This window comes from Corylus avellana, chromosome ca10 (assembly GCF_901000735.1).
Source record: "Corylus avellana chromosome ca10, CavTom2PMs-1.0".
Taxonomy (NCBI): Eukaryota; Viridiplantae; Streptophyta; class Magnoliopsida; order Fagales; family Betulaceae; genus Corylus; species Corylus avellana.
The window spans coordinates 6,851,028-6,865,612 of NC_081550.1; the positions used below are offsets into that span (position 1 = coordinate 6,851,028).

Consider the following 14,585-nt stretch of genomic DNA (forward strand, 5'->3'; position numbering starts at 1 on the left):
TTTAAGTGGACGCTGATAATCAGACATTTGATCATTAGGGTCGGACTATTAGCGTCGACACCTTTAGGGTCGAAAAGTCGACGCTGTTGGCAACAGCGTCCATTTTAGGACCTTTAGGGGCGACTTTGAGTCGCCCCTAAAAACCTAATTTCTTGTAGTGAGTGAGAAAACTTTTTTTTTTTTTTTTTTCTTTCCCAAAACCCTAATTAGCTTACGCCCCCCTAACCCTAGGGAGAAAGCCCATGTAATATTGGCCGGTCATCCCTATGATAGGGTCGCGTATTATTGATTTATTTTGTTTAATTGAATAAGGAAAATGGTTACGGGGGAGAATGCTTCCTATTCTTGATCCAGAAGGAATGAACGATCCTCAAAAACGAAAATAGGGTGAGCTCCCCAACAATAGATTCAAAAGAAACTAAAATAGTGTTGAAATAATTACAAAGGGTAAAAAATAGGTCAAACAAGTAATTCGGTCCTCTCAATGGGCTAGCTGCACAAAGTGGTTATAAAAGCAAAATAGACACAGATTAAGGCGAACTTATATGAGCCCCCACTTGGAACCAACAACATCCATCGGAAGGAGAATGAAGCCGAAGATGAACAGTCAAAGTTCGAATCAAGGACTGTAGAAGAGAGAGGTACCAATACAAATTCAGTTACAAAAGCCTCCATACCTAGATCTAACCAATACAGCTCAAGGAGATAATAACCCATAACAAAAAACAATAAAAATACAAATAACAACAGAAATACAAAAGAAATAAACAAAACACAGCAAAACAACCAGCAAGAAGCTTGAGGAAGTTCTAAGAGAAAAAAAAAAAAAAAACCATAGTTTCAATGGGCTTCGAACTCCTGTGTTATCTCATAACTAGCTAAAAGTTATCATTAATTATATATTATTTTACTAAAGAAAATATAATTGCACTCTATGATTTATTTAATTATATAAGAGGTTTCTAATTACTAAATATTACATTTGACTCCAGCCCCACGAAATATTTGTAGAGAATTAAAGTCAAATTAATTTACTACTACTTTATTTATGTTAGGTTTTATCTAGTCTTGGCAAATTATGTGTCCAAACATGTTGAGTTGTAGGTTTTGGTTTGGGGTTAAGTCGGTGTCAAGTGTTCAAGAGAAGGTTCAAATTGAAGTTTAGAAGGCTTCAATCACAAACTCGTTCAATCAAACCAGTGCATTATGTTCCCATACATAAACCCGAGAGGGTCAATCGCAAGTTCAATCGAAGTGGTGTAGCAGTTCACATTCAAATTCCTAAGAGGTTCGATCACAAGGTCGATCACACTTCGTTCAATAGAAGATGTGTATCATTGTTCCATACTTAAACCCGAGAGCCTCGATCGCATTTTAATCAGACTTTGTCTGGTCAAATTGACGTTATCGCATGAAACCCAAAAGTTTGTTCGATCGAAGTTGGTATTTGTTCAATCGAACCAATTAACCACTAGCAATTTTAATTGTTAGCTGAATTTGTTATTAAACCTCAGTTTCCTCCCCAAGTACCTATATAAAATTTTTGAGAGACAATTTTTAGAAGGTGTGGAAAGCACTTATTCTTTGTTAATGGAAATTTACCAACCTTCCCAAGCCTAAACTGTAACACCCCGCTTTAAGACTAGAGTTAACAACGCCATAATTTTTGCCTGAGTGTGTTTGGGTTAGTCCTAAATCCTAAATAGAGAGAGAAGGAGAATGATAGATCTTTGTAGGAAAAGGTGGAGTGGGAGGGGGGATGGTATTGGGCATGGCCTCCTCCCAGTCCTTTGAAATCTCACATCAAATGGTGAAGGTATATCCAAACTTTAATTGTTTGCCCACTACCCAGTAAAAAGCTTGACCCTACTCATAATTAAAAGGCTCGGCCTTTCCATTAAATGATTTGGTGTATTCCAAATAATCATAATTAATATGATATATATAATTATGATATCACCAACTACAAACTAATACTTATAAGTCACAAGAAACTTCGGATTTAAATCTTCTGTATATTAATCTTGTGAATACAAATCAATTAGATACAATGTACGTACTGATCAATATGCTCCAATGCTCAAATGCTGCTCAAGTAATTCTCAGAAAATAAAGCACTACTTTTATTAAATAAATAAACACTATCAAGTATATATACATCAGTTTCATTAGATATTGTGCGTAGACACATTCAGGCTTTAATTTTCCAAATCTTTAATTTATTTCTTGAAATTAAGCCAGAAGATCAATGTAGTACTTGGTGATCCATCCTTTGATTATCTTAACCTCCTCCTTTCGCTGCTTCACCAACCAATCTGGATCACTTTGCTCTGCTGGAAGTATATCCAAGCAATGAGATCCTGCAAAAATAAAATTCTGATTTCTTTTCATTTTCTAATTAATACATTTTTTTTTTCTTTTTGAAAAATGAGTTGAGTATATATACAAACCGTTAACAGTATGGACTGCAACAACACTGTGTGATATGTTTTCAAGCACCCTGGAATCAGAAATAGAAATGCTGTTAAATTAATTGAACTTAATTAATTAATTAATGTTTATCTGGTTAATTAATTACCCGCCGCTACTGTAAGGATCTCTGAGCCCATTTGAGAATATAATGTTACTTCCAAACTTGTGGAGAATCAATTTTATATCCTGCAATTTTTCCATTAAAAGAAATTAATTCAAAATAATTGTTTTATTAGTCGAAGTGTTTTCTGAAAATATATGTGAAAATACATACATGGCCTCCGTAGTAAGTAGTGACCCAATGAGGGCGAGGGGGCACACCAAAAAACCTGCTGCACATCTCAATATAGCTGCTTAGGACAAAAGGGTCCGGTTGGAACATGGAATCGTTGCCAATAACTCCTATGGGCATCACCATCTCGGTACATGTCTAAAATTGCATATATGGAGATCGAGGTTAAACTAAAATCAAAGAGAGGTTTATAAGTAAGCAGTCGTAATTAAAGGACAATTAGGACACGTTTTCAATGGGGCATATCAAATTTAAGAGTAATGTTACGGACCCACTTTTGAAGAAATTTAATTTCTTTTTAGGTATTGCTAAAAGGAAAAGACTCATGTCCTTTTTATTTATTATTATTATTATTATCATGATTAATTAAAAGTGATATTTAAGAAGATATATAATAAGATGTTGATGTATAGATAATGTACCTGCCATCCCCATCCCACATCTGTTTCAGATATACTTGTGGGTCCATTATTAACGTAGCATGAGTGATTTCCTATATAAGCAACCAGACCTGCAAATATCTTGGTGAGAATATCGGTTCCAAAAGGAGCTCCATCAATGCCACCACAGATAATGTTGACCGGATAATTTGGAGGAGCATTATATTGGGCTGCACCCGTATATATCATCATCAAATAATCCTTCAGCTCAGAAGACTTGTTTAGGGTACTGAAACATAAACAATATTCTTAATATTTGAATATTTTAACAGTTTCAGTTTGTTGATAATTGCAAAGGCTATATATATATATATGGAAAAAATATAATTTAGCCCCCTAAACTACTAGTCATTTGCGATTTAGCCCCCCAATGTTTAAAAAGAAATAAAGGAGCCCCTCAAACTATCAGTCAGTTGCAATTTAGTCACCCCGTTAGTCATCACCATCAAATATAATGAAAAATTCAATACAACATCCTTTTGGCAAGGTTAAGTTACTAAAATGCTCTTTTGGAAAAAAAAAAAAAAAAAATCAATTTAAAAAATATCCTCAAAACGATGTTGTTTTGAGAAAAAAAAAAAAAAAATTAAAAAACGTGGTTTAGGGGTGGCTTGCCGGCCACCCCATGGACTTTGAAAACCAGTGAACCGAAATAGCTGCTCCGCTAGTTGTCTCGATCCCTCCGGAGCTCCTTCAGTCAAGTCTAAATTAAGCACAAAGTGGAAGAGCTCCTCCGCCGAATACAAATAGTTAGGGTTTTCTTCTTTCTTTTCACTTTGGGTTCAAAATCCAAAAGCCATGTCCGGCCTCCACCGGTCCTCCAGTGGTGCTCCACACAAGAACGGGCTTCCTCCCCAGGAACTCTTCAACTATCTTTGCAGGTTCGTATCACTACTTTTGTCTCTCTCTATTTCCTGATTCCTTCATGCGCTGTTTGGGCGCCGGGAAAACGTTAGAAAATAGTAAAGTATTCAAGTCTTCTAGAAGATTCGGTCGAATGGACTGTTGTTCGGTTTTCGCTCCCTTTGATTTCTTAACAATTAGAATGTTGCTTGATGCTTGTCACGCGCACATCATTTTGTTGCAATTTAAGTTTTAGGGTTTAGTGTGCTTGTCACTGCATGATAGGAAGGCAAAAAAAGAGGAAATTTGGGAAGAAACCAAACAGTGTAATCAGAGAAAGAGAGTGAGAGAGGGATTGAAAAACAGAGAGAGAGAGTTTGGGAATTAAGTTGAAAAAATGGCTGAATTTGTGGAGGAAGGAAATTTTAGAGAAAGAGAGTACTTGCGTCTTAGTTGAGGATGGTGGTGGCCAGCGAGCCACCCCCAGGCCTGTAGGGTAGCCGCCCAGCCACCCCCATAGCCTAGGGGTGGCTCGCCGGCAACCTCATACTAAACCTTCTCTAATTAATTTTTTAATTTTTTTTCCTCAAAACGACGTTGTTTTGAGGGCATTTTTTAATTTGATTTTTTTTTTCAAAAGGTCATTTTTGTAACTTAACTTTGTCAAAACGACATAATTTTGAGTTTTCCATCCTATTTTATGATAATAACTAACAAAGTGGTCAAATTACAACTGTTTGATAGTTTGGGAGGCTACTTTATTATTTTTTAAACTTTAGTGGGCTAAAATGAAAATGACTGGTAGTTTAGGGGGCTAAATTATATATATATATGTCTCTGTGTGTGTGTTTACGTACTTGCAAGTCTTGAATGTGTTGCTAAGGATTGAAAGACCATCAGGCTTAGATGCAACTTCATCAATTTCCGACCACGACTTTTTTATGGTTTGATAGCAACTCTCACTGGCTTCCTGCATCATATATACATTAAAATGAAAAGATTAATGCTACTACCAAAAATAAAAAATAAAAAAAGTCTGTAGCAACCACTATTTTGTTGTTGCTCTTCAGCAATGACTTAATTAGGTCATTGCTAATAACTCATAAGTCGTTGATGTACGTTTAGAGTCGTCACTAATAGATTCAAAATCCAAAACCAAATGCCTCACATCCTTAAATTGTATGGCAGTTGTATATTGTAAATGATAAATACTCTAACAAGATAATCATGGATGAGAGACCAACTCAATCTCTAATAAGGTGAGGTGTTGGGTAGGTTTGGGTATTATCGGGTGGACTTTGTGTTTCAGTGGGTAAAGGAGTTTGGAGGGGAATATATTTTCTTCGAAAACAACATCTCTTAAGATAATGTAACCTATCTATAAAATTTCAAATACGTTATCATCCTAATCTAAAGTGTTTGAGTTACATCTTCTTATCTTCAAACCAACTCAATCTCAAGTCTTATCTCAAGAGACTCAAGATAAGAAGCTATAACTCAAACACTTTAGATTAGGATGACAACATATTTGAAATTGTATAAATATGCTACATTATCTCAAGAGATATTGTATATTTAAATTGTAACGCTTCAAATTATAAATAAAATCCATCTAGGCAAGGTGGAAAACAATATATTCTCTAAGTTTACATATATTTAAATAGCTAGCATTAATCAAGAGGGAGAAAAAGAAAGTATTCGAATTGTTACCCTAAAATCCGTGGTGACAATCGAAATATATCCATCTTGGGGCGTGATGTCATCGAAGTAAAGGATTGGAGCTGACGAGGCCAAAGCTCCAATGGCAACATGAGGATATTTTAGCCGAAACCATGAAGCTAGCACTGAACCACCATTTGATGAATATATACAAAATTAATAATTTACATGCTATCAAATTAAAGAATATATATATCAAATTAATGAATATGTCACGTACTTCCCCCATATGATCCTCCAATAACAACAACTGGAGAATAATCTGCATGTAATATTTTCTTTAAATGAATGATGATTTCTGCATAATCTGCTATTGCTTGGGCTGAGTTGAAGTACCCCAGAGTGCTTGCGTTTCTAAGCGCTTCTTCCCTTGATCCGAATGGTATTGACTTTCCATAATATCGGTGCTGATATGATGAAAATAATCATAGATTTTGAATACATGATTTCAGCAAAACAAGCATATTATATTATCAAAATTTGATTAATACCTCTATATACACTATGAGAGCCTTAAACTTGGCGGCGTTATCAGTGAGAAATCCGACAAAAGCTAGATCACCATCCAACGGCGCTTCTGCTCCAAAATAAGCCAAAATTGGGGCGCTACAATTTGCACCACCCCAGTACTTGGAGTTGATAACATATCTTTGCTTAAAAGTGGCGTAGCTTTCAGGTCTGTAGTTGAAGTGATCGAGTGTTTGATCAAAGTAAAATGTTTGGAAGTCATCTGAAACGTTAGCCGATGCAGATATTGTTTCAGGATCATGTAGAATTGCTCGTCCAATTGGACTCAGCCTAAGAATATTGTATAGTGTTGCAGAGACAGTAGTTGAGAAAATAAGAAAGAGGAAAGGAAGCCATTGCAATGAAATTGTTAGATTGTACTTCATGGCAGTCAACTGAGAGCACAAGGTTTCTGAGATCGCATAGCATGTCTTTATATATATATATATATAAGAAAAAAAATTGTTTATCTGATCCTTTAGGTTTGAAGTTATATCAAATTGATTCTTGGGATACAACATCATCTTGAAGATTATTCAAAACAACGAAAAGGGTGACATTTTCATATTAGCCTCCTTAATTTTTTATTTTTTGTTTATTTATTTTTTCAAGTGGCTATTTTTATATATTTTTTTTGGAAAAACTACACTTTAGCCTTTTAATTATCACTCATTTTTTATTTACACTTCCAAACTTAAAAAAATAACATAAGTGCCTCCCATATTACCACCACGTGTCAAATTAGGGTGCGTTTGGGATTGTGATTTCGCAAGAATAATCTACGATTTTAAAAGATATCGCAAAATATAATACGTTTGACATTGCAATTTAAAATACACTTCATTTAAAATTGAAAAAAAAATCTACGATATCTATAAGCAGTCTAGGAAGTACTTATTTAAAGGAAACTAATGTTCTTCGGGAAAGGGAGAGTACAAAAAAATTTGCCCTTCACAAGATAATTAAGGACAATATTGTCCTCCTAAATACACTAAATGGATACGCTCAATTTCAAATGAAATTGAGAGAATCATTTTCCTTGTTTGAAAAACAACAAATTTAAACCAAAATCATGATTTCACGTAACAAATATTCGACATAAAAAAGTATTTTTTAATATCTTTTACTAAACGCTTTTGCAATTTTAAAAAAGTAGCGATTTTAAAAAATAGTGATTTTAAAAATAGAATCTTTTAAAAATGCAATTTTTAAAATCTCACTTATTGAAACCGCAATCCCAAACAGACCCTTAGACACTTTTGTATTTTTATACCAAAAATATGCTCATAAAGTTATTAAAAATAATCAATTTGAAACAAATTAATAAAAAAAAAAAAAAAACACCAAAAAGGGGTGGCCGTTTCCATATCAGCGTCCTTAATTTCTTCTTCTTCTTCTTCTTTTTTTTTTTTTTTCTGTTTTTTTTTGTTAAATGGTTATTTTTATATATTTTTAATAACTTAAAGGATATTTTGGGGAAAAATGCAAAATTATTCAATTTGACACACGATTATAGTATGTGGGGCCTCTATGTCCTTTTTTAAAGTTTTATGGCATAATTACTAAATATGTGATAGTTCAAGAGGCTAAAATATGTTTTTCCTGAATTATTTATATGATCCCTCGTGATTCTTGCACTTGTATCAAATTGATCTTTAGGATACTATATAAAAATATATCTTAAATATTCATGGGAAAAGTTATGTATAAAGTTGGTTATGACTAATGTAGATGCATATACGCGCATGCATCTAACGGTTTTTGTCACGCCGTCGATGGACACATAACATAGATGATACCTCATAATGTTGTAAAAAATTGCCTTTAACCCACCCCCACCCCCCAAAAAAAAAAAAAAGGCCGTCACCAAATGAGGAAGATGATCACCTCTAGTTCAAATAAGCTGGAAAATATCAAATTAGTTATGGGAAGAATATTTTTGTCTTTTTTTACTTTTGATTGGAAAAATACCTATATGTTATTACTATTTGGATATTCTCCAATCTATTTGAATTGGAGAGAATCGAATAAACCAAATGAAGGGTTGTTGACTTGTATGCAGAGAGACCCTGAAAGGAAGGTAAATTAGTGATACTAATTCCCTAAAAAAAAAAAAAAAAAAAAAAAAAAAATATAGTGATACTAATTATAAATGGATTCCTAATATTCTAGATCTTTAAGGAAACTCTACTTTGTGTAGCTTCTTTCCTAGCCATTATTTAATTAATTGACTCCTCAATTACATTCAATCGTATGTGTTGAAACACTAATTAATTAACACCTTAATTAGATCAATTCTTGAGACTCTTTAATTAGTCCTTAATAAAATATTGGCTAAAGTCCACTTATCCCCTTCAAACTACCACCTCAATGACAATCTACCCCCAAAACTATCAATAACGACAATTTTTCCCTCAAACTACTAAAACAATGACAATGTACCCTCCTCCAATGTTAGAAAAATGACAAAATTACTTCTATATAATTTTTAATAAGACAAAAATACCCATAAAATTTTGAAAAAATAAATAAATTTTAGTATTTTTGTTTTTATTTTAGTAAGGATAATTTTATCATTTTGTTTAAATTTGGGGTATATTGTCATTGTGTTGATAGTTTGGAGGGTAAATGATCGCAATTGATAGTTTGGGGATAGATTGTTATTGGGGTGGTAGTTTGAAGATGTTAAATGGACTTTACCCTAAAATATTCAATGGCAAAGAAAGTTGACTCATTTATTTATTTATTTATTTTTTCAAAACCCTAATCAGCCACGCCATCTACTCCTCGGTAAGGGTGAAAAGGTGGGCGGTCAGCTAACCGCCTAGGCGGTTACTGTTAGGTTTGAAAAAACAGCTAACCGCTAACTGCCTTTATGCATATTATATATTATATATTATATTTTTATATATAAAAATGTAGAAATGATGTCGTATGTAGGAGAGTATTATCATATTACCATAAAAATGATGTCCTTTTTTTTTATATATAATTTTTTTTTTAAAAAAAATTCTTTAAAAAACAGTTAACAGTTATTAGTATTATTAACCGCTTTAACCACATAGGCGGCTAGTAAATTTTACTAACCACCTTTTCACTCCTACTCCTTGGGAGAAAACCCATGTAATATTGGCTAGCCATCCCTATGATGGATAGGGTACATATTTAAATAGCTTGAGTATGTTTCTAAGAGAAAAATAAAAGGTAGTTTCAATGGGCTTTGTACTCCTGTTATCTCATAACTAGCTCAAAGTTGTCATTAATTATATTTTATTTTACTAAAGAAAATATAATTGCACTCTAGGATTTATTTAATTAATTATGTAAAAGCTTTATGACTACTAAATATTGCATTTGACTCTTTCATGAAATATTCGTAGAGAATTAAAGTCAAATTAATTTACTGTCACTTTATTCCAGTTAGGTTTTAGTGTTGGCGAATTCAGTATTAAACACATGCTAAGTAGGTTTTGGTTTTGGGCTAAGTCGATGTCAAGTGTGGTTCAAGAAAAAGGTTTAAGAGAAGGTTCGAATTGAAGCATAGATCGAAGGCTTCGATCAAAACTCATTCGATTAAACCAATGCATCATGTTCCCATATATACACATGAGGGGGTTGACCACAAGTTCGATCGAAGTGGTGCAGCAGCCCACATTCAAATTCATGAGAGGTTCGATCGCAAGGTCGATCACATTTCGTTCAATTGAAGATGTGTATCATTGTTCCATACTTAAACCCAAGAGCCTTGATCGTTATTTCGATCATACTTCATCCGATCAAATTGATGTTATCACTTGAAACCCAAAAGTTCATTCGATCAAACTTGATATTCATTCAGTTGACCCAACCACTAGCAGTTTTAATTATTAATCAAAAGTATCTCCACTTCCTTAATCAAGATAGATAATCATAATTGATACGATGTAGTCTTGTAAGATGAAATGCTCAATTTAATCACCAACTACAAACTAATATTTATAAGTTACAAGAAACTTCTGATATAGATCTTCTTTATATTAATCTTGTTAATACACGTACATACCATGTACATTCCTCTAATGAATATGCATTAATGCTACAATGCTGCTCAAGTAATTCTCCGAAAATAAAACAGTACTTTTATTAAATAAATATGTCTTACAAATTGGTTGTTAGGGCGCCATCCCTAACACTTTTTATTATTTCTTGAAAGCGAGAAGATCCGTGTAGTACTTGGTGATCCATCCTTTCATTATCTTAACCTCCTCCTTTCGCTGCATCACCAACCACTCTGGATCACTTTGATTTTCCCAATGCAAATCCAAGCAATGAGATCCTGAAAATATAAAATCCATCATCCTACGATTTTTTTTTTCTTTCTAATTAGTACCCTTTCAAAAAAAAAAAAAAAAAAAGAACAGTGGAGCATACAAACCGTTAACAGTATAGACTGCGACAACAGTACGTGATATGTTTTCAAGCACCCTGGAATCAGAAATAGAAAAGCTATTAATTAAACTTAATTAAGGAGTTTTTTGTGTTAGTAATTAATTAACATTTATCTGCTTAATTACCCGCCGCTACTGTAAGGATCTCTAAGCCCATTTGAGAATATAATGTTACTTCCAAACCTATGGAGAATCAATTTTATATCCTGCAATTTTCCATTAAAAAAAAAAAAGAAGAATTAATTCAAAATGTTTGTTTTAATATTTCAAGTTTTTTTTTTTTTTTTTTCTGAAAATATATGTGAAAATACATACATGGCCTCCGTAGTAAGTAGTGACCCAATGAGGGCGAGGGGGGACACCATACAAGCTCCTGCACATCTCAATATAGCTGCTCAGGACAAAAGGATCCGGTAGAATCGTTGCCAATTCCTATGGGTATCACCATCTCACTACATGTCTAAAATGCAGTCATAAAGGACAATTAGGACACTTTTTCAATGGTCATATCAAATTTAATTCATGCAAAATGATGGAAATATATAAATCAAGTAAATTTTATTGATATATAAAATTGTACCTGCCATCTCCATCCCACAGTTGTTTCAGATATATTTTTGGGTCCATTAACATAGCATGATTGATTTCCTCTATAAGCAACCACACCTGCAAAGATTTTGGTGAGAATATCGGATCCAAAGGGAGCTCCATCAATGCCACCACAGACAATGGTGACGGGATATCTTGGAGGATGATTATATTGGGCTGCACTCGCATATATCGTCTCCAAATAATCCTTCAACTCAAGAGATTTGTTTAGGGGACTGAAACAGAAACAATATTGGTGTCATCACAAAATTGTTATTATTAATTATTATTAGTTATTATTTTCAGTTTTGTTGATAATTACAAATTAAGGCTATGTTTATATACTTGCAAGTCTTGAATGTCTTGCTAAGGATTGAAAGACCATCAGGTTTAGATGCAACTTCATCGATTTCCGACCATGACTTTTTTATGGTTTGATAGCAACTTTCACTAGCTTCCTGCACCGTATCCAAACCATATCTTTTTAAGGCATTAAAATAAAAAGAGTAGATTACTGCCATATAACGTGACAATCAAAATCAACTATTTAGTAGACTACTTGCACAGTTTCAAAATGAGCTCCATCAAGTTGTACAGCAGTTGTACGTATAGTATACCGGTCTACTCAAATATTGAAAAGGAAGAGGAAGAAAAAGAAAGTATTCAAATTATATATATTACCCTAAAATCCTTGGTGACAATCGAATAATATCCATCTTGGGGAGTGATGTCATCAAAGTAAAGGATTGGAGCTGACGAGGCCAAAGCTCCAATGGCAACATGAGGATATTTTAGCCGAAACCATGAAGCTAGCACTGACCGCCAATGAATATATACAAAATTAATAATTTACAATCTATCAAATTAAAGAATATATATATATATATATATAGCAATAATTTGTCACGTACTTCCCCCATATGATCCTCCAATAACAATTACTGGGGAATATTTTGCATGTAATCTTTTCTTTAAATGAATGATGATTTCTGCATAATCTGCTATCGCTTGGGCTGAGTTGAAGTACCCCAGAGTGCTTGCGTTTCTAAGCGCTTCTTCCCTTGATCCGAATGGTATTGACTTTCCATAATATCGGTGCTGATATGATGAAAATAATCATAGATTTTGAATACATGATTTCAGTAAAACAAGCATATTATATTATCAAAATTCCATTAATACCTCTATATATAGTATGAGAGCCTTAAACTTGACCGCGTTATCAGTCAGAAATCCGACAAAAGCCAGATCACCATCCAACGGGGCTTCTGCACCAAAATAAGCAAAAATTGGGGCGCTACTATTTGCTCCACCCCAATACTTGGAGTTGATAACATATCTTTGCTGAAAAGTGGTGTAGCTTTCAGGTCTGTAGTTGAAGTGATCGAGCGTTTGATCAAAGTAAAATGTTTGCAAGTCATCTGAGAGGTTAGCCGGTGCAGATGCTGTTTCAGGATCTTGTAGAATTGTTCCTCCAATTGGATTCAGCCTAGGAATATTGTATAGTGTTGGAGAGACAGAGGGTGAGAAAATAAGACACAGGAAAGGAAGCCATTGCAAATAAATTGTTGGAGAGATCATGTTAATGTCAATGAACTGATCAGAGTACAAGGTTTTTGAGATTACATAGCATGTCTTTATATATAGAAAAGAAAATTGCTTATCTGACCCTTGAGGTTTGTAGTTATATCAAATTGATTCTTGGGGTAAAAAAAAATATCTTGAAGATTACAGGAGTTATCTATCCAAAATGGTCCCTGCTGTCGGCCAACCTGTTATGACCGAGATGACCGAAACCATTAGGTGCACGTATAAATCCACGTCACTACAAATGGCCGATTGACAAATAGGATAGACTATCGATGACTTATGCAATTTACATTAAATAGTATGCGAACCCTACAATATTTCACATCCTTGGACCAAGACTACTAAAGAGCTTCTAGAAGAGTAGGCATGGCATGAGAAAAAAATAATGTTCATGTCAGTTTCAGAATTGAGTAAACGCACGCTATAAAAGATGGGATAATTAACGTGCGGGACCAATTTAGAGTCGAAAAGTCCTCACCAAAAAAGAGATGATGAAGATTCCAGGAAACATTCAACTCCACATACAATAATTCAAACAAATATAAATAATTAAGGCCTGACATGGGGAATATATATTAAGAACAAAACATTCAACATATATTAGTCAAATTCATAGACAAATAGACAAATAATGCAATTAAGTCCACATCCATGCATGTTGTGATCCACATCCATTCATTACTTTTTGGTGTTTTGTTTCTTATAAATGCTTTTTGTGGAAGAGATCGATCCCCTCTTTTTTGGGGGGGGGGGCTGATCTATCAAGAAGACGACAATTTGTCTTGTACATTTTTGTTAATAAAAAAATAAAAATAAAAAGGAAGCGACTGCCGTTTCATTAAAGGATAGAAGACTCGTAAAGGAAGCAAAGGCTAAAAATTTATTTGTGCATAACTCAGCCCAAGCGATATGCAAATGATGATTTCAGGCTTGCTTAGAAAAAGAATTTTTAGCAAGCGATCGTTTGGGCTATCGTAAAGCGATCTGCATAAGCGATTTCAGGCTTGCTTAGCCCATAGGCTGAGTTGAAGTGCCCCAGAGGCTAAAAATGATGATTTCAGGCTTGCTTAGAATCCGAAAATTTATTTGTGATTAAATTTATACTAACTTTAACAACAAATTCTCTTTCGATGTACACCATTTAATAGTATGTTAGAAATTCATCTTCAACTTTGTTGTAAAGCCTAGCATTGATAGTATTCATGGCTAAAAATGTTTGTTCTGTAGTTGCAATAGAAATGTGAAGAAGACTACATACAAGTACAACAACACAAAAAACAAGTTAGTAGATATTTAATCTTTGGGTAATTACCAACCATGTGACACAATTCATAAATATTTGTCAATTCTCGAAATCTGAATCTTTAACTATGATATGCTTATAATGGCACTACAAAAAAAATGGATAGTTTCTAATGTGGTAAACAGTAACCCAACTTTTGTCACGTCAGCAATTATTGACGTGCCAAAAGTGGCACGTCAATAATTATTTTATGAGGAATGATAGGGACCCAACTTTTTTGCCCAACAAAAGTCCAACTTTTGCCTTATTTATTTTTAAAAAATAAAATAAAATAAAAAATGGAAAAAATGTTTGAAGCAACCCTATCTATTTTTTGTCTCTCTTTTATTTGGTATTTTTTTAAAAATGAAAATTAGTATTTTTTTCATAATAATGTCATTTTTTTCAAGAAAATGTCATTATTA

At 33.6% G+C, this 14,585-nt stretch overlaps 1 protein-coding gene and 1 pseudogene across 1 annotated transcript; both read right to left on the bottom strand.

Annotated features, from left to right (window-relative positions):
- Positions 1 to 2,232: 2,232 nt before the first annotated feature.
- LOC132162838 (uncharacterized) lies at positions 2,233 to 6,659 on the bottom strand. The gene is made up of 9 exons (XM_059573057.1): positions 6,258 to 6,659; positions 5,987 to 6,173; positions 5,758 to 5,891; positions 4,905 to 5,017; positions 3,187 to 3,433; positions 2,747 to 2,902; positions 2,579 to 2,658; positions 2,451 to 2,500; positions 2,233 to 2,360 (listed from the first exon to the last, which is right to left on the bottom strand). Exons 1-9 carry the CDS (start codon positions 6,657 to 6,659, stop codon positions 2,233 to 2,235), a joined length of 1,497 nt encoding a protein of 498 aa, XP_059429040.1.
- A 3,563-nt stretch (positions 6,660 to 10,222) lies between these two features.
- LOC132163644 (uncharacterized) lies at positions 10,223 to 12,894 on the bottom strand (annotated as a pseudogene).
- Positions 12,895 to 14,585: the final 1,691 nt, after the last annotated feature.